At 49.1% G+C, this 21752-nt stretch overlaps 1 protein-coding gene across 1 annotated transcript in view; it reads right to left on the bottom strand.

Annotated features, from left to right (window-relative positions):
* Positions 1–861: 861 nt before the first annotated feature.
* The window catches only part of cnot6l (CCR4-NOT transcription complex, subunit 6-like), a 35784-nt gene continuing 14893 nt past the window's right edge, over positions 862–21752 (bottom strand). Inside the window, exon 12 of the mRNA XM_079252124.1 lies at positions 862–3352. Coding sequence (XP_079108250.1) covers positions 3140–3352 — 213 coding nt within the window. The 3' untranslated portion in view covers positions 862–3139. The remainder of the gene's footprint in view (positions 3353–21752) is intronic.

Genomic DNA, 21752 nt, shown 5'->3' with positions numbered 1-21752 from the left:
GATAGCCAGGTTTCCAGATAGCCAGGTGTCTAGGTAGCCACGTGTCTAGGTGTGTAATTCTCGTGGTGATGGAAACACAGGTATTGTCTAGCTGCTGAAGCAGATCGTCTGAGGTATATCTGTCCTGAAGCCGTCGTGGTCCAGGCCCTGACTAAACTAGGTCTATCTTTTCTAGAATATGATGAAGCCGGCGTCGCTTTTCTTCTGCAGCATCAGAATAATTTTCACATTGTACTTGGTGTGCAGACAAAAATTACCATATTTTACCTGAAATATTTGCATTTTCATGTTTATTCGCAGCGGTCCTGTTGTGTAAAGGCCTTTTGGGTTTCTTTATTTTTGATTATATAAAAGTAAAAGTGTGCATCATCTTTTATGTTCTGGTGTGTTTTCTTTTTAAATCTGTTCGTTATGCAGCATCTTTACAAGCCAAGAAGCTTCTGGGTTGACAGGAGGTCGTAGCGGCCACCACCCACCGAGGACCTCTGTCTGCAACCTCAGTCTAAACTAGGATCAAATAATAAACATGCATAAACAGTTTGACATTCGGAGATGATGAACGGAAACATGCATGGAGTTTGAGGATGTAGGATGGAAAAGAAACCAGCGTGAGGCGAAGGATGACAGTCATCATGATGACCTTTCAGAAGGATGTGCTGCTGTTGGAGAAACTGCAAACCAGGCATGTTGTTTGTAGGAAAAGCGAACGCACTGCAGGGGCCAAACTCAACAAGTCACCTGCTGACAGGTGGTGACAGCCTGACACTGGACAGTGTGAACGACGAGGCCAAGCATGGATATGAACATAATGCAGAAGAAAAAAACAACAGGACAAACGGCTTTAAACCTAAAACATTTATGAGTTGTTTTCCTCAAAAACGGTTACTGATGGAGTACAAAGACGTCAGAGACAGAAAACGTCCATTGTGGACAGACATCTGGTCTCTGCAGGTGCACCAGAGGCGGCTGGAGGCGGGGTTCACATGCAACACGTTCGTGCACCGCACAAAGGAAAGAAAAGAATAAAACAGAACAGAGAGCACCAAAACATCTTTGATTTGTGTGAAAAAACATCGTCATCAGGAGAACGGTACATTTCTGTCAGACAGGAAAGACGTCCCGTCGTAGAAAAACCAGAAAACCCTGTGAGATTAGTTCAGGAGTGAAGTATCAGCCTGAAAATGCTCCCACAGATGGATGTAACGAGTTGCCGGCCAGCCTGCCAAATCTGGCCAGACGCTTCATGCTGCTGAAACGTTTGATCTGATCTGAAGCTGTCAGCGAATCCAGCCTCTATATTTACAGTATTACTCATCAAAACAGGTCGATGGGTCTTTCAGACAGACCTGCCAACGTTCAACTGAAGCAACTAGAGGAAACAGACTGGATGCTGTGGCTACACGCCACCAGAGCGTAGGTTAGCGTGGGAGGAGCACCGCACGCTCCCGTTGGAGTAAAGCTCTGATGGAGATATGGCCTCCGCAGACCGCCGCGATCGGATTCAGCTCCAGGAAAAACAGACACAGTCCTGCCCTGACCAAAAGATGAGGCAGTTTCAATCTTCCTCATCTTCTACTTCAGTAACTCCTGCTGCTGCGCCACCTCTGGTGAGGTTTGAGTAGCGCAGCGTGAAGCCAACGCGTAGCAGAAGAACCTACCGAGTCTTGTGGACTATTCAATGTGCATGTCTGCTCCGTGACGTATGAAAACGAGGGCGTTGCCAAATGTCCCCGTTGCCGCGGTTGCTAAGTCATCATCCACTAGAGGGCAGTGCTGAGTTTTGACAGCGGCCGGAAAACACTGCTAGAACACAACTGTCCAAAAACACCAGAAGAAAAAAACCCACAAATGTTTTTGCTGTTCCCAGCTTTGTCTTCTTGTGTTTTTATTTAATGGTTTCTCACCTTTCTGTTCCTCTTCTTCTTCTCTGGGTTTCTCCTTTCTCTATGTACACTGCCCCCTGGTGGCGACGGATAAATTCTGTACATAACCGATGCAGGAGACCTTTCTGTGTGGAGTTGGCATGTGCTCCACGTGTATGCATGGGTTCTCCTAGTTCTCCGGCTTCCTCTGCTGACTTTCTGGAGAAAATGACTGCAGGACATTTCAGGTTCTAATCGGAACATAATGACGTCTATTTAAATGCATGAAGTTGAACTGGATGGGATTCATGAAACTGAAACAGGGAAGTTCACAGAGAAGGACCTGTATCAGCAACAGTGGCGTCAAGTTCAAAGATTGGCCGACCAATTCTGGAATCGTTGGAAGTGTGAATACCTACAGACACTACAACTTCGTCATAAATGGCAAGAGTCAAGTCCCAACATCGTAAAGGGGGATGTCGTCTTACTGAGAAATGATCGCACATCCCGGAATGACTGGTCCATGGCTCTCATGACAAACACCCGGCGGCGATGGGAAAGTTCGCAAGATTGAGATTAAAGTGGTCAAGGATGGAGTGGCCAAGAAATATCTCAGGCCTGTAACAGAAGTTCTTATGCTTCTAAAGAACAATGACTGAAGGGTTATTGTGACGTGGTTTGGGTGTTATGCTATTATGTGGTATCTTATCAGATACCGGGCAGGGAGTGTTCTGACATAGATTTTGTTTAGTATTAAGTGCTTTAAGTTAATTTAGCCTCAGGTGTGAGGTTTCCTCTGTAGTTTGACTCCAGGATCCTGCAGGAGGAGTTTTACAAGGCAGAAGAGGCTGTCCGTCTGAAAGCCTGCTGGATAATCGGGATCTGGGACCTTTCATATTCTACCGCTCACATTTGGAATATCACTTTAAAAGCATGAATGTCACCTGAAAACCTGAAACATTGTTTTGGAGTCCTCGACTGCTTTGTTTTAGTGTTTTCTTAAAGGCAGTAAAGCAGCAACTTCTACTCTTAAAATATTTATTTCATATTGTTTCTGTTAAAACGGCTGACGGCTTCAGTTTGACGCTGGCGCCGCCATGAAGACCCACGAAGTTCAACATTTGGCATCAAGCTTTCTAAAAGGGGGGAAAAGGGGCAACAAACAGGGCAAATACTTCACTCCTGTTGGGTCGGGAGGGGTCAGGTGGCTGGTAAACGGTCCAGTAGAAAGCTGGAGGGGGGGCAGTGTTGAAAAGCCTGCAGGTCGTTGGGCTGGACTACCTGTGGACCGGCAGGTGCAGCCCGTTGGGCGGCTGGGACAGGGGAGGCTGGAACTCCAGCTGGGCCAGCAGGGAGAAGTGGTCTGAGGGGATGTGTGGGTGGGGGCACCCTGTGATGTTGTTGTCGACAAGCCACTGGCTCTCCAGCGGTCCCAGGACCCCCAGAACACTCAGATGAGTCCTGGAGAAGAAGATGTAGTCGATGACCCCCTGCAGAGACAAAGCACCAGTTTAGACGCTGAAAGACTTTTAACTGAGGACACGTCAGCGGTTCTGATCCGGATCCGTTTGTCGGAAAGTCGCTTCGTTTGGGGAGATGTGAACGCGCCAAACAAATCCTGATCCGGACCACAGAACCGGACTCGGTCCGCCTACAAACGCAGGTCTCAGCCCCTTTCAAGCGGACCAGATACAGGAAGGAGACTACAAACCCAGTCCCTTCCTGCATGTGGCGTAGCGTTGCATTGTGGGTAAATCCATAGCGATGGCGTTAAGGGTCCTCTGCCTCGTCTGGTGTTCATACTGCGTCCATTGTTGCAGTGGATTTCTGCAGTATACTTGCATAAGACACAATAAAAACCCAAAACAGCCATAGTTTGGTCTCCATGTTTAACTGGCAGGTGGAGGAAACAGAGTTTTCTTCTTCACACCGGTCTTGTCCTCTCTTCTTCTAAATACTAGTGCAGCGCCACCTCTGGTGGGAATGGGGATATATTATTCTAATGGTTTGGCTGGTTTGACCAAAATCCAGCGTGAACACGGTCCGCATGGATACACCCCTACAGCTGGACCGAATCGGCAATCGGACCGAATCGGCAATCGGACCAAATCGGCAATCGGACCGAATCCCCAACCGGACCGAGTCTCCAATCGAACCGAGTCTCCAATCGGACCGAGTCTCCAATCGGACCGAGTCCCCAATCGGACCGAGTCTCCAATAGGACCGAGTCTCCAATAGGACCGAGTCCCAATTGGACCGAGTTTCCAAAGGGACCGAGTCTCCAATAGGACTGAGTCTCCAATAGGACAGAGTTTCCACTGGACAGAGTCCCCAAACGGACCGAGTCTCCAATCGGACCGAGTCCCCAATCGGAGTCTCCAATAGGATAAACAAAGCAAAACATCTCCATCTGTTCTGTGTTTGATCAGAAACTCATCCCATTGGTTCATTTGGTTGTAAAAATGTGGAAAACTGCAGAACAGAACTGAGATTCTAAGCCGGGTAGCCGAACTCGTACGAGGCCAGAACCAAGATGTCAAAACGCTGTCACGTTTCCAGGACACATCACGTCGCCGTCAGGTTTCCAGGGGGTGAAAAATTCCGGTTTCCACCGGTTTCCACCTGTTTCTACCTGATTCCACCGGATTCCACCTATTTCTACCTGTTTCGACCTGATTCTACATGATTACACCTGTTTCCACCTGATTCCACCGTTTTTCCACCTGATTCCATCGGTTTTTACCTGTTTCCCCCTGATTCCACCATATTCCACCTGTATCTACCGGTTTCTTCCGGTTTCCACCTGATTCCACCGGTTTCCACCTGATCCCACCTGATTCCACCGGTTTCTACCGGTTTCCACCTGTTTCTACCTGTTTCTTCTGGTTTCCACCTGATTTCACCGGTTTCCACCGGTTTCTACCCGTTTCCACCTGATTCCACCGGTTTCTACCCGTTTCCACCTGATTCCACCTGTTTCTACCTGTTTCTACCGGTTTCTTCCGGTTTCCACCTGATTCTACATGATTCCACCTGTTACCACCTGTTTCCACCTGATTCCACCGGTTTCCACCGGTTTCTACCCGTTTCCACCTGTTTCCACCTGATTCCACCTGTTTCTACCTGATTCCACCGGTTTCTACCCATTTCCACCTGATTCTACATGATTCCACCTGTTTCCACCTGATTCCACCGTTTGTTAACTGTTTCCACAGGTTTCCACGGGTTTCCACCGGTTTCTACCCGTTTCCACCTGTTTCCACCTTATTCCACCCGATTCCACCGTTTTTCCAGCTGATTCCACCGGTTTCTACCTGTTTTCACCGGTTTCCACCTGTTTTCACCGGTTTCTACCCGTTTCCACCTGATTCCACCGGTTTCTACCCGTTTCCACCTGATTCCACCTGTTTCTACCTGTTTCTACCGGTTTCTTCCGGTTTCCACCTGATTCTACATGATTCCACCTGTTACCACCTGTTTCCACCTGATTCCACCGGTTTCCACCGGTTTCTACCCGTTTCCACCTGTTTCCACCTGATTCCACCTGTTTCTACCTGATTCCACCGTTTTTCCACCTGATTCCACCGGTTTTTACCTGTTTTTACCGGTTTCCACCGGTTTTCACCGGGTTCTACCCGTTTCCACCTGTTTCCACCGGTTTCTACCCGTTTCCACCTGATTCCACCTGTTTCTCCCGGTTTCTTCCGGTTTCCACCTGATTGTACCTGTTTCTTCCGGTTTCCACCTGTTTCCACCGGTTTCTACCTGTTTCCACACGATTCCACCTGATTCCACCATTTTCTACTGGTTTCCACCGGTTTCCACCAGTTTCCACCGGTTTCCACCTGTTTCCATCTGTTTTCACCTGTTTCCACCTGATTCTACCGGGTTCTACCCGTTTCCACCTGATTCCACCAGATTCCACCTGTTTCTACAGGTTTCTACTGGTTTCCACCTGATTCTACCGGTTTCCACCAGTTTTTACCTGTTTCCACCTGATTCCACCGGCTTCTACTTGCTTCTACCTGATTCCATAGGTTTCCACTTGTTTCCACCTGTTTCCACCTGTTGTCACCTGGTGTCACCTGTTGTCACCGATTTCTACATGATTCCACCTGTTTCCATCGATTTCCACCTGTTTCCACCTGTTTCCACCTGCTTCTACCTGATTCCACCTGCTTCCACCTGATTCCACCGGTTTCTACCTGATTCCACCCAATTCCACCTGTTTCTACCTGATTTCACCTGTTCCCACCTGATTTCACCTGTTTCCACCTGATTCCACCTGATTCCACCTGATTCCACCGGTTTCCACCTGATCCCACCTGAGTCCACCTGATTCCACCGGTTTCTACCGGTTTCTACCTGTTTCTTCTGGTTTCCACCTGTTTCTTCTGGTTTCCACCTGATTCCACTGGTTTCGACCGGTTTCTACCCGTTTCCACCTGATTCCACCGGTTTCTACCCATTTCCACCTGATTCTACATGATTCCACCTGTTTCCACCTGATTCCACCGTTTGTTAACTGTTTCCACAGGTTTCCACGGGTTTCCACCGGTTTCTACCCGTTTCCACCTGTTTCCACCTTATTCCACCCGATTCCACCGTTTTTCCAGCTGATTCCACCGGTTTTCACCGGTTTCTACCCGTTTCCACCTGATTCCACCGGTTTCTACCCGTTTCCACCTGATTCCACCTGTTTCTACCTGTTTCTACCGGTTTCTTCCGGTTTCCACCTGATTCTACATGATTCCACCTGTTACCACCTGTTTCCACCTGATTCCACCGGTTTCCACCGGTTTCTACCCGTTTCCACCTGTTTCCACCTGATTCCACCTGTTTCTACCTGATTCCACCGGTTTCCACCTAATTCCACCGGTTTCTACCTGTTTCCACCGTTTTTCCACCTGATTCCACCGGTTTTTACCTGTTTTCACCGGTTTCCACCGGTTATCACTGGGTGCTACCCGTTTCCACCTAATTCCACCTGTTTCTACCTGTTTCTTCTGGTTTCCACCTATTTCTTCTGGTTTCCACCTGATTCCACCGCTTTCCATCGGTTTCTACCCGTTTCCACCTGATTCCACCGGTTTCTACCCGTTTCCACCGGTTTCTACCCGTTTCCACCTGATTCCACCTGTTTCTACCGGTTTCTTCCGGTTTCCACCTGATTCTACATGATTCCACCTGTTACCACCTGTTTCCACCGGTTTGCACCTGTTTCCACAGGTTTACACGGGTTTCCACCGGTTTCTACCCGTTTCCACCCGTTTCCACCTGATTCCACCGGTTTCTACCCGTTTCCACCGGTTTCTACCCGTTTCCACCTGATTCCACCTGTTTCTACCGGTTTCCTCCGGTTTCCACCTGATTCTACATGATTCCACCTGTTACCACCTGTTTCCACCGGTTTGCACCTGTTTCCACAGGTTTCCACGGGTTTCCACCGGTTTCTACCCGTTTCCACCTGTTTCCACCTGATTCCACCTGATTCCACCTGATTCCACCTGTTTCTACCTGATTCCACCGGTTTCCACCTAATTCCACCGGTTTCTACCTGTTTCCACCGTTTTTCCACCTGATTCCACCGGTTTCTACCTGTTTTTACCGGTTTCCACCGGTTTTCACCGGGTTCTACCCGTTTCCACCTGTTTCCACCGGTTTCTACCCGTTTCCACCTGATTCCACCTGTTTCTCCCGGTTTCTTCCGGTTTCCACCTGATTGTACCTGTTTCTTCCGGTTTCCACCTGTTTCCACCGGTTTCTACCTGTTTCCACACGATTCCACCTGATTCCACCATTTTCTACTGGTTTCCACCGGTTTCCACCAGTTTCCACCTGTTTCCACCTGTTTCCATCTGTTTTCACCCGTTTCCACCTGATTCCACCGGTTTCTACCCATTTCCACCTGATTCTACATGATTCCACCTGTTTCCACCTGATTCCACCGTTTGTTAACTGTTTCCACAGGTTTCCACGGGTTTCCACCGGTTTCTACCCGTTTCCACCTGTTTCCACCTTATTCCACCCGATTCCACCGTTTTTCCAGCTGATTCCACCGGTTTTCACCGGTTTCTACCCGTTTCCACCTGATTCCACCGGTTTCTACCCGTTTCCACCTGATTCCACCTGTTTCTACCTGTTTCTACCGGTTTCTTCCGGTTTCCACCTGATTCTACATGATTCCACCTGTTACCACCTGTTTCCACCTGATTCCACCGGTTTCCACCGGTTTCTACCCGTTTCCACCTGTTTCCACCTGATTCCACCTGTTTCTACCTGATTCCACCGGTTTCCACCTAATTCCACCGGTTTCTACCTGTTTCCACCGTTTTTCCACCTGATTCCACCGGTTTTTACCTGTTTTCACCGGTTTCCACCGGTTATCACTGGGTGCTACCCGTTTCCACCTAATTCCACCTGTTTCTTCTGGTTTCCACCTATTTCTTCTGGTTTCCACCTGATTCCACCGCTTTCCATCGGTTTCTACCCGTTTCCACCTGATTCCACCGGTTTCTACCCGTTTCCACCGGTTTCTACCCGTTTCCACCTGATTCCACCTGTTTCTACCGGTTTCTTCCGGTTTCCACCTGATTCTACATGATTCCACCTGTTACCACCTGTTTCCACCGGTTTGCACCTGTTTCCACAGGTTTCCACGGGTTTCCACCGGTTTCTACCCGTTTCCACCCGTTTCCACCTGATTCCACCGGTTTCTACCCGTTTCCACCGGTTTCTACCCGTTTCCACCTGATTCCACCTGTTTCTACCGGTTTCTTCCGGTTTCCACCTGATTCTACATGATTCCACCTGTTACCACCTGTTTCCACCGGTTTGCACCTGTTTCCACAGGTTTCCACGGGTTTCCACCGGTTTCTACCCGTTTCCACCCGTTTCCACCTGATTCCACCTGTTTCTCCCGGTTTCTTCCGGTTTCCACCTGATTGTACCTGTTTCTTCCGGTTTCCACCTGTTTCCACCGGTTTCTACCTGTTTCCACACGATTCCACCTGATTCCACCATTTTCTACTGGTTTCCACCGGTTTCCACCAGTTTCCACCTGTTTCCACCTGTTTCCATCTGTTTTCACCTGTTTCCACCTGATTCTACCGGGTTCTACCCGTTTCCACCTGATTCCACCAGATTCCACCTGTTTCTACAGGTTTCTACTGGTTTCCACCTGATTCTACCGGTTTCCACCAGTTTTTACCTGTTTCCACCTGATTCCACCGGCTTCTACTTGCTTCTACCTGATTCCATAGGTTTCCACTTGTTTCCACCTGTTTCCACCTGTTGTCACCTGGTGTCACCTGTTGTCACCGATTTCTACATGATTCCACCTGTTTCCATCGATTTCCACCTGTTTCCACCTGTTTCCACCTGCTTCTAGCTGATTCCACCTGCTTCCACCTGATTCCACCGGTTTCTACCTGATTCCACCCAATTCCACCTGTTTCCACCTGTTTCTACCTGATTTCACCTGTTCCCACCTGATTCCACCTGTTTCCACCTGATTCCACCTGATTCCACCTGATTCCACCGGTTTCCACCTGATCCCACCTGAGTCCACCTGATTCCACCGGTTTCTACCGGTTTCTACCTGTTTCTTCTGGTTTCCACCTGTTTCTTCTGGTTTCCACCTGATTCCACTGGTTTCGACCGGTTTCTACCCGTTTCCACCTGATTCCACCGGTTTCTACCCATTTCCACCTGATTCTACATGATTCCACCTGTTTCCACCTGATTCCACCGTTTGTTAACTGTTTCCACAGGTTTCCACGGGTTTCCACCGGTTTCTACCCGTTTCCACCTGTTTCCACCTTATTCCACCCGATTCCACCGTTTTTCCAGCTGATTCCACCGGTTTTTACCTGTTTTCACCGGTTTCCACCGGTTTTCACCGGTTTCTACCCGTTTCCACCTGATTCCACCGGTTTCTACCCGTTTCCACCTGTTTCCACCTGATTCCACCTGATTCCACCTGTTTCCACCCGATTCCACTGGTTTCCACCTGTTTCTACCTGTTTCTACCTTATTCCACCTATTTCCACCTGTTTCTAACGGTTTCCACCTGATTCCACCGGTTTCCACCTGATTCCACCTGTTTCCACCTGCTTCTAGCTGATTCCACCGGTTTCAACCTGATTCCACCCGATTCCACCTGTTTCTACCTGATTTCACCTGTTCCCACCTGATTCCACCGGTTTCCACCTGATTCCACCTATTTCTACCTGTGTCCAGTGGTTTCCAACGGTTTCCACCCGATTCCACCTAATTCTGCCTGTTTCCACTTGACTCCACCTGTTTCTACCGATTTCCACCTGATTCCATCTGATACCACCGGTTTCAACCGGTTTCCACCTGATTGTACCTGTTTCTTCCGGTTTCCACCCGACTCCACTGGTTTCCACCTGATTTCACCGTATTCCACCGATTTCCACCTGATTCCACCTGTTTCCACCGGTTTCCACCTGATTCCATCGGTTTCCACCTGTTTCCACCTGCTTCTAGCTGATTCCACCCGATTCCACCTGATTCCACCGCTTTCCACCTGATTCCATCGGTTTCCACCTGTTTCCACCTGCTTCTAGCTGATTCCACCTGTTTCCACCTGATTCCACCGGTTTCTACCTGATTCCACCCAATTCCACCTGTTTCCACCTGCTTCTAGCTGATTCCACCGGTTTCAACCTGATTCCACCCGATTCCACCTGTTTCTACCTGATTTCACCTGTTCCCACCTGATTCCACCGGTTTCCACCTCATTCCACCTGTTTCTACCTGTGTCCACTGGTTTCCAACGGTTTCCACCCGATTCCACCTAATTCTGCCTGTTTCCACTTGATTCCACCTGTTTCTACCGATTTCCACCTGATTCCACCTGTTTCCACCTGATACCACCGGTTTCAACCGGTTTCCACCTGATTGTACCTGTTTCTTCCGGTTTCCACCCGATTCCACTGGTTTCCACCTGATTCCACCGGTTTCCACCGGTTTCCACCGGTTTCAACCTGATTCCACCGGTTTCAACCTGATTCCACCCGATTCCACCTGTTTCTACCTGATTTCACCTGTTCCCACCTGATTCCACCTGATTCCACCTGTTTCCACCTGATTCCACGTGTTTCTACCTGTGTCCAGTGGTTTCCAACGGTTTCCACCCGATTCCACCTAATTCTGCCTGTTTCCACTGGTTTCCACCTGTTTCCACCTGTTTCTACCTGTTTCTACCTTATTCCACCTGTTTCTAACTGTTTCCACTTGATTCCACCTGTTTCTACCGATTTCCACCTGATTCCACCTGATACCACCGGTTTCAACCGGTTTCCACCTAATTGTACCTGTTTCTTCCGGTTTCCACCTGATTCCACCGGTTTCCACCGGTTTTTACCCGTTTCCACCGGTTTTTACCCGTTTCCACCTGTTTCTAACTGTTTCCACCTGATTCCACCGGTTTCCACCTGTTTCCACCGCTTTCTAACTGTTTCCACCCGATTCCACCTGATTCCACCTGATTTCACCGTTTTCTACTGGTTTCCACTGGTTTCCACCAGTTTCCACCAGTTTCTACCTGCTTCTAGCTGATTCCACCTGATTCCACCTGTTTCTACCTGATTCCACCGGTTTCCACCTAATTCCACAGGTTTCTACCTGTTTCCACCCGATTCCACCGTTTTTCCACCTGATTCCACCGGTTTTTACCTGTTTCCACCGGTTTCCACCGGTTTTCACTGGTTCCTACCCGTTTCCACCTGATTCCACCGGTTTCTACCGGTTTCCACCTGATTCCACCTGTTTCTCCCGGTTTCCACCTGATTCCACCGGTTTCTACCTGTTTCCACCTGATTCCACCTGATTCTACCTGTTTCTACTTGATTCCACCTGTTTCTACCGATTTCCACCTGATTCCACCGGTTTCCACCTGTTTCTATTGGTTTCCACCTGTTTCCACCTGATTCTACAGGTTTCTACCGGTTTCCACCTGATTCCACCGGTTTCCACCGGTTTCCACCAGTTTTTACCTGTTTCCACCTGTTGTCACCTGTTGTCATCGATTTCTACCTGATTCCACCGGTTTCCACCGGTTTCCACCTGATTCCACCGCTTTCCACCTGATTCTACCGGTTTCCACCTGTTTCCACCTGCTTCTAGCTGATTCCACCGGTTTCTACCTGACTCCACCCGATTCCACCTGTTTCTACCTGATTTCACCTGTTCCCACCTGATTCCACCTGTTTCCACCTGATTCCACCTGATTCTACCTGTTTCTACTTGATTCCACCTGTTTCTACCGATTTCCACCGGTTTCCACCTGTTTCTATTGGTTTCTACCTGTTTCCACCTGATTCCACCTCATACCACCGGTTTCAACCGGTTTCCACCCGATTCCACTGGTTTCCACCGGTTTCCACCGGTTTCCACCGCTTTCTACCTGATTCCACCAGTTTCCACCTGATTCCACCCGATTCCACCTGTTTCCACCTGTTTCTACCTGATTTCACCTGTTCCCACCTGATTCCACCTGATTCCACCTGTTTCTACCTGTGTCCACTGGTTTCCAACGGTTTCCACCCGATTCCACCTGATTCTGCCTGTTTCCACTTGATTCCACCTGTTTCTACCGATTTCCACCTGATTCCACCTGTTTCCACCTGTTTCCACTTGATACCACCGGTTTCAACCGGTTTCCACCTGATTGTACCTGTTTCTTCCGGTTTCCACCCGATTCCACTGGTTTCCACCTGATTCCACCTGTTTCTACCTGTTTCTACCTTATTCCACCTGTTTCTAATGGTTTCCACCTGATTCCACAGGTTTCCACCTGATTCCACCGGTTCCCACCTGATTCCACCGGTTCCCACCGGTTTTTACCCGTTTCCACCTGTTTCTAACTGTTTCCACCTGATTCCACCGGTTTCCACCTGTTTCCACCTGCTTCTAGCTGATTCCACCGGTTTCTACCTGATTCCACCCGATTCCACCTGTTTCTACCTGATTTCACCTGTTCCCACCTGATTCCACCTGTTTCCACCTGATTCTACCTGTTTCTACTTGATTCCACCTGTTTCTACCGATTTCCACCGGTTTCCACCTGTTTCTATTGGTTTCTACCTGTTTCCACCTGATTCCACCTCATACCACCGGTTTCAACCGGTTTCCACCCGATTCCACTGGTTTCCACCGGTTTCCACCGGTTTCCACCGCTTTCTACCTGATTCCACCGGTTTCAACCTGATTCCACCCGATTCCACCTGTTTCCACCTGTTTCTACCTGATTTCACCTGTTCCCACCTGATTCCGCCTGATTCCACCTGTTTCTACCTGTGTCCACTGGTTTCCAACGGTTTCCACCCGATTCCACCTGATTCTGCCTGTTTCCACTTGATTCCACCTGTTTCTACCGATTTCCACCTGATTCCACCTGTTTCCACCTGTTTCCACTTGATACCACCGGTTTCAACCGGTTTCCACCTGATTGTACCTGTTTCTTCCGGTTTCCACCCGATTCCACTGGTTTCCACCTGATTCCACCTGTTTCTACCTGTTTCTACCTTATTCCACCTGTTTCTAATGGTTTCCAGCTGATTCCACAGGTTTCCACCTGATTCCACCGGTTCCCACCTGATTCCACCGGTTCCCACCGGTTTTTACCCGTTTCCACCTGTTTCTAACTGTTTCCACCTGATTCCACCGGTTTCCACCTGTTTCCACCGCTTTCTAACTGTTTCCACCCGATTCCACCTGATTCCACCTGATTTCACCGTTTTCTACTGGTTTCCACTGGTTTCCACCAGTTTCCACCTGATTCCACCTGTTTCTACCTAATTCCACCGGTTTCTACCTGTTTCCACCCGATTCCACCGTTTTTCCACCTGATTCCACCGGTTTTTACCTGTTTCCACCGGTTTTCACCGGTTCCTACCCGTTTCCACCTGATTCCACTGGTTTCTACCCGTTTCCACCTGATTCCACCTGTTTCTCCCGGTTTCTTCCGGTTTCCACCTGATTCCACCTGATTCCACCAGTTTCTACCTGTTTCCACACGATTCCACCTGATTCCACCGTTTTCTACTGGTTTCCACCTGTTTCCACCAGTTTCCACCTGTTTCCACCTGCTTCTAGCTGATTCCACCTGATTCCACCGGTTTCCACCCGATTCCACCTGATTCCACCTGATTCCACCGTTTTCTACTGGTTTCCACCGGTTTCCACCGGTTTCCACCTGTGTCCACCTGTTTCCACCTGTTTCCACCGGTTTCTACCTGTTTCCACCTGATTCCACCTGATTCCACCTGTTTCCACCTGATTCTACAGGTTTCTACCGGTTTCCACCAGTTTTTACCTGTTTCCACCTGATTCCACCGGCTTCTACTTGCTTCTACCTGATTCCATAGGTTTCCACTTGTTTCCACCTGTTTCCACCTGTTGTCACCTGTTGTCACCTGTTGTCACCGATTTCTACCTGATTCCACCGGTTTCCACCTGATTCCACCGCTTTCCACCTGATTCCACCTGTTTCCACCTGCTTCTAGCTGATTCCACCGGTTTCTACCTGATTCCACCCGATTCCACCTGTTTCTACCTGATTTCACCTGTTCCCACCTGATTCCACCTGATTCCACCTGATTCTACCTGTTTCTACTTGATTCCACCTGTTTCTACCGATTTCCACCTGATTCCACCGGTTTCCACCTGTTTCTATTGGTTTCCACCTGATTCCACCTGTTTCTACCCGTTTCTACCTGTTTCTACCTTATTCCACCTGTTTCTAACGGTTTCCACCTGATTCCAGAGGTTTCCACCTGATTCCACCGGTTTTTACCTGTTTCCACCTGTTTCTACCCGTTTCCACCTGATTCCACCAGTTTCCACCTGTTTCCACCGGTTTCTACCTGTTTCCACCTGATTCCACCGTTTTCTACCCGTTTCCACCTGATTCCACCTGTTTCCACCTGATTCTACGTGTTTCTACTGGTTTCTACCTGTTTCCACCTGATTCCACCGGCTTCTACTTGCTTCTACCTGATTCCATAGGTTTCCACCTGTTTCCACCTGTTGTCACCTGGTGTCACCTGGTGTCACCGATTTCTACCTGATTCCACCTGTTTCCACCGGTTTCCACCAGATTCCACCGGTTTCCACCTGATTCCACCGGTTTCCACCTGCTTCTAGCTGATTCCACCGGTTTCCACCTGTTCCCAACGGTTTCTACCTGATTCCACCCGATTCCACCTGTTTTCCCCTGTTTCTACCTGATTTCACCTGTTCCCACCTGATTCCACCTGTTTCCACCTGATTCCAGCTGATTCTACCTGTTTCTACCTGTGTCCACTGGTTTCAAACGGTTTCCACCTGTTTCCACCGGTTTCTACCTGTTTCCACCCGATTCCACATAATTCCACCTGATTCCACCTGTTTCTCCCGGTTTCTTCCGGTTTCCACCTGATTCCACCGGTTTCTACCTGTTTCCACCTGATTCTACCTGTTTCTACTTGATTCCACCTGTTTCTACCGATTTCCACCTGATTCCACCGGTTTCCACCTGTTTCTATTGGTTTCCACCTGTTTCCACCTGATTCTACAGGTTTCTACCGGTTTCCACCTGATTCCACCGGTTTCCACCGGTTTCCACCAGTTTTTACCTGTTTCCACCTGTTGTCACCTGTTGTCATCGATTTCTACCTGATTCCACCGGTTTCCACCGGTTTCCACCTGATTCCACCGCTTTCCACCTGATTCCACCGGTTTCCACCTGTTTCCACCTGCTTCTAGCTGATTCCACCGGTTTCTACCTGACTCCACCCGATTCCACCTGTTTCTACCTGATTTCACCTGTTCCCACCTGATTCCACCTGTTTCCACCTGATTCCACCTGATTCTACCTGTTTCTACTTGATTCCACCTGTTTCTACCGATTTCCACCGGTTTCCACCTGTTTCTATTGGTTTCTACCTGTTTCCACCTGATTCCACCTCATACCACCGGTTTCAACCGGTTTCCACCCGATTCCACTGGTTTCCACCTGTTTCCACCGGTTTCCACCGGTTTCCACCGCTTTCTACCTGATTCCACCGGTTTCCACCTGATTCCACCCGATTCCACCTGTTTCCACCTGTTTCTACCTGATTTCACCTGTTCCCACCTGATTCCACCTGATTCCACCTGTTTCTACCTGTGTCCACTGGTTTCCAACGGTTTCCACCCGATTCCACCTGATTCTGCCTGTTTCCACTTGATTCCACCTGTTTCTACCGATTTCCACCTGATTCCACCTGTTTCCATCTGTTTCCACTTGATACCACCGGTTTCAACCGGTTTCCACCTGATTGTACCTGTTTCTTCCGGTTTCCACCCGATTCCACTGGTTTCCACCTGATTCCACCTGTTTCTACCTGTTTCTACCTTATTCCACCTGTTTCTAATGGTTTCCACCTGATTCCACAGGTTTCCACCTGATTCCACCGGTTCCCACCTGATTCCACCGGTTCCCACCGGTTTTTACCCGTTTCCACCTGTTTCTAACTGTTTCCACCTGATTCCACCGGTTTCCACCTGTTTCCACCTGCTTCTAGCTGATTCCACCGGTTTCTACCTGATTCCACCCGATTCCACCTGTTTCTACCTGATTTCACCTGTTCCCACCTGATTCCACCTGTTTCCACCTGATTCTACCTGTTTCTACTTGATTCCACCTGTTTCTACCGATTTCCACCGGTTTCCACCTGTTTCTATTGGTTTCTACCTGTTTCCACCTGATTCCACCTCATACCACCGGTTTCAACCGGTTTCCACCCGATTCCACTGGTTTCCACCGGTTTCCACCGGTTTCCACCGCTTTCTACCTGATTCCACCGGTTTCAACCTGATTCCACCCGATTCCACCTGTTTCCACCTGTTTCTACCTGATTTCACCTGTTCCCACCTGATTCCACCTGATTCCACCTGTTTCTACCTGTGTCCACTGGTTTCCAACGGTTTCCACCCGATTCCACCTGATTCTGCCTGTTTCCACTTGATTCCACCTGTTTCTACCGATTTCCACCTGATTCCACCTGTTTCCACCTGTTTCCACTTGATACCACCGGTTTCAACCGGTTTCCACCTGATTGTACCTGTTTCTTCCGGTTTCCACCCGATTCCACTGGTTTCCACCTGATTCCACCTGTTTCTACCTTATTCCACCTGTTTCTAATGGTTTCCAGCTGATTCCACAGGTTTCCACCTGATTCCACCGGTTCCCACCTGATTCCACCGGTTCCAACCGGTTTTTACCCGTTTCCACCTGTTTCTAACTGTTTCCACCTGATTCCACCGGTTTCCACCTGTTTCCACCGCTTTCTAACTGTTTCCACCCGATTCCACCTGATTCCACCTGATTTCACCGTTTTCTACTGGTTTCCACTGGTTTCCACCAGTTTCCACCTGTTTCCACCTGATTCCACCTGTTTCTACCTGATTCCACCGGTTTCCACCTAATTCCACCGGTTTCTACCTGTTTCCACCCGATTCCACCGTTTTTCCACCTGATTCCACCGGTTTTTACCTGTTTCCACCGGTTTTCACCGGTTCCTACCCGTTTCCACCTGATTCCACTGGTTTCTACCCGTTTCCACCTGATTCCACCTGTTTCTCCCGGTTTCTTCCGGTTTCCACCTGATTCCACCTGATTCCACCAGTTTCTACCTGTTTCCACACGATTCCACCTGATTCCACCGTTTTCTACTGGTTTCCACCGGTTTCCACCAGTTTCCACCTGTTTCCACCTGCTTCTAGCTGATTCCACCTGATTCCACCGGTTTCCACCCGATTCCACCTGATTCCACCTGATTCCACCGTTTTCTACTGGTTTCCACCGGTTTCCACCGGTTTCCACCGGTTTCCACCTGTGTCCACCTGTTTCCACCTGTTTCCACCGGTTTCTACCTGTTTCCACCTGATTCCACCTGATTCCACCTGTTTCCACCTGATTCTACAGGTTTCTACCGGTTTCCACCAGTTTTTACCTGTTTCCACCTGATTCCACCGGCTTCTACTTGCTTCTACCTGATTCCATAGGTTTCCACTTGTTTCCACCTGTTTCCACCTGTTGTCACCTGTTGTCACCTGTTGTCACCGATTTCTACCTGATTCCACCGGTTTCCACCTGATTCCACCGCTTTCCACCTGATTCCACCTGTTTCCACCTGCTTCTAGCTGATTCCACCGGTTTCTACCTGATTCCACCCGATTCCACCTGTTTCTACCTGATTTCACCTGTTCCCACCTGATTCCACCTGTTTCCACCTGATTCCACCTGATTCTACCTGTTTCTACTTGATTCCACCTGTTTCTACCGATTTCCACCTGATTCCACCGGTTTCCACCTGTTTCTATTGGTTTCCACCTGATTCCACCTGTTTCTACCCGTTTCTACCTGTTTCTACCTTATTCCACCTGTTTCTAACGGTTTCCACCTGATTCCAGAGGTTTCCACCTGATTCCACCGGTTTTTACCTGTTTCCACCTGTTTCTACCCGTTTCCACCTGATTCCACCAGTTTCCACCTGTTTCCACCGGTTTCTACCTGTTTCCACCTGATTCCACCGTTTTCTACCCGTTTCCACCTGATTCCACCTGTTTCCACCTGATTCTACGTGTTTCTACTGGTTTCTACCTGTTTCCACCTGATTCCACCGGCTTCTACTTGCTTCTACCTGATTCCATAGGTTTCCACCTGTTTCCACCTGTTGTCACCTGGTGTCACCTGGTGTCACCGATTTCTACCTGATTCCACCTGTTTCCACCGGTTTCCACCAGATTCCACCGGTTTCCACCTGATTCCACCTGTTTCCACCGGTTTCCACCTGCTTCTAGCTGATTCCACCGGTTTCCACCTGTTCCCAACGGTTTCTACCTGATTCCACCCGATTCCACCTGTTTTCCCCTGTTTCTACCTGATTTCACCTGTTCCCACCTGATTCCACCTGTTTCCACCTGATTCCAGCTGATTCTACCTGTTTCTACCTGTGTCCACTGGTTTCAAACGGTTTCCACCTGTTTCCACCGGTTTCTACCTGTTTCCACCCGATTCCACATAATTCCACCTGATTCCACCGTTTTCTACTGGTTTTCACCGGTTTCCACCTGTTTCCACCTGATTCTACTGGTTTCTATCCGATTCCACCTGATTCTACCTTTTTCCACCAGTTTCCACTGGTTTCCACCCGATTCCACCTGTTTCCACCAATTTCCACCTGATTCTACCGGTTTCTACCTGATTCCACCTGTTTCTACTGGTTTCTACCTGTTTCCACCTGCTTCTAGCTGATTCCACCGGTTTCTACCTGATTCCACCCGATTCCACCTGTTTCTACCTGATTTCACCTGTTCCCACCTGATTCCACCTGTTTCCACCTGATTCCACCTGATTCTACCTGTTTCTACTTGATTCCACCTGTTTCTACCGATTTCCACCGGTTTCCACCTGTTTCTATTGGTTTCTACCTGTTTCCACCTGATTCCACCTCATACCACCGGTTTCAACCGGTTTCCACCCGATTCCACTGGTTTCCACCTGTTTCCACCGGTTTCCACCGGTTTCCACCGGTTTCCACCGGTTTCCACCGCTTTCTACCTGATTCCACCGGTTTCAACCTGATTCCACCCGATTCCACCTGTTTCCACCTGTTTCTACCTGATTTCACCTGTTCCCACCTGATTCCACCTGTTTCTACCTGTGTCCACTGGTTTCCAACGGTTTCCACCCGATTCCACCTGATTCTGCCTGTTTCCACTTGATTCCACCTGTTTCTACCGATTTCCACCTGATTCCACCTGTTTCCACCTGTTTCCACTTGATACCACTGGTTTCAACCGGTTTCCACCTGATTGTACCTGTTTCTTCCGGTTTCCACCCGATTCCACTGGTTTCCACCTGATTCCACCTGTTTCTACCTGTTTCTACCTTATTCCACCTGTTTCTAATGGTTTCCACCTGATTCCACAGGTTTCCACCTGATTCCACCGGTTCCCACCTGATTCCACCGGTTCCCACCGGTTTTTACCCGTTTCCACCTGTTTCTAACTGTTTCCACCTGATTCCACCGGTTTCCACCTGTTTCCACCGCTTTCTAACTGTTTCCACCCGATTCCACCTGATTCCACCTGATTTCACCGTTTTCTACTGGTTTCCACCAGTTTCCACCTGTTTCCACCTGATTCCACCTGTTTCTACCTGATTCCACCGGTTTCCACCTAATTCCACCGGTTTCTACCTGTTTCCACCCGATTCCACCGTTTTTCCACCTGATTCCACCGGTTTTTACCTGTTTCCACCGGTTTTCACCGGTTCCTACCCGTTTCCACCTGATTCCACTGGTTTCTACCCGTTTCCACCTGATTCCACCTGTTTCTCCCGGTTTCTTCCGGTTTCCACCTAATTCCACCGGTTTCTACCTGTTTCCACCCGATTCCACCGTTTTTCCACCTGATTCCACCAGTTTCTACCTGTTTCCACACGATTCCACCTGATTCAACCGTTTTCTACTGGTTTCCACCGGTTTCCACCAGTTTCCACCTGCTTCTAGCTGATTCCACCTGATTCCACCGGTTTCCACCCGATTCCACCTGATTCCACCGTTTTCTACTGGTTTCCACCGGTTTCCACCTGTTTCCACCTGATTCTACAGGTTTCTACCGGTTTCCACCAGTTTTTACCTGTTTCCACCTGATTCCACCGGGTTCTACTTGCTTCTACCTGATTCCATAGGTTTCCACTTGTTTCCACCTGTTTCCACCTGTTGTCACCTATTGTCACCGATTTCTACCTGATTCCACCGGTTTCCACCTGATTCCACCGCTTTCCACCTGATTCCACCGGTTTCCACCTGCTTCTAGCTGATTCCACCGGTTTCTAGCTGATTCCACCCGATTCCACCTGTTTCTACCTGATTTCACCTGTTCCCACCTGATTCCACCTGTTTCCACCTGATTCCACCTGATTCTACCTGTTTCTACTTGATTCCACCTGTTTCTACCGATTTCCACCTGATTCCACCGGTTTCCACCTGTTTCTATTGGTTTCCACCTGATTCCACCTGTTTCTACCCGTTTCTACCTGTTTCTACCTTATTCCACCTGTTTCTAACGGTTTCCACCCGATTCCACCTGTTTCCACCTGTTTCTACCTGATTTCACCTGTTCCCACCTGATTCCACCTGTTTCTACCTGTGTCCACTGGTTTCCAACGGTTTCCACCCGATTCCACCTGATTCTGCCTGTTTCCACTTGATTCCACCTGTTTCTACCGATTTCCACCTGATTCCACCTGTTTCCACCTGTTTCCACTTGATACCACTGGTTTCAACCGGTTTCCACCTGATTGTACCTGTTTCTTCCGGTTTCCACCCGATTCCACTGGTTTCCACCTGATTCCACCTGTTTCTACCTGTTTCTACCTTATTCCACCTGTTTCTAATGGTTTCCACCTGATTCCACAGGTTTCCACCTGATTCCACCGGTTTCCACCTGATTCCACCGGTTTCCACCTGTTTCCACCGCTTTCTAACTGTTTCCACCCGATTCCACCTGATTCCACCTGATTTCACCGTTTTCTACTGGTTTCCACTGGTTTCCACCAGTTTCCACCTGTTTCCACCTGATTCCACCTGTTTCTACCTGATTCCACCGGTTTCCACCTAATTCCACCGGTTTCTACCTGTTTCCACCCGATTCCACCGTTTTTCCACCTGATTCCACCGGTTTTTACCTGTTTCCACCGGTTTTCACCGGTTCCTACCCGTTTCCACCTGATTCCACTGGTTTCTACCCGTTTCCACCTGATTCCACCTGTTTCTCCCGGTTTCTTCCGGTTTCCACCTAATTCCACCGGTTTCTACCTGTTTCCACCCG

The sequence above is a fragment of the Telmatherina bonti genome (genome assembly GCF_933228915.1).
Source record: "Telmatherina bonti genome assembly, chromosome: 13".
In the NCBI taxonomy this organism is placed as follows: Eukaryota; Metazoa; Chordata; class Actinopteri; order Atheriniformes; family Telmatherinidae; genus Telmatherina; species Telmatherina bonti.
This window is presented reverse-complemented; position numbering and strand designations above follow the sequence as displayed.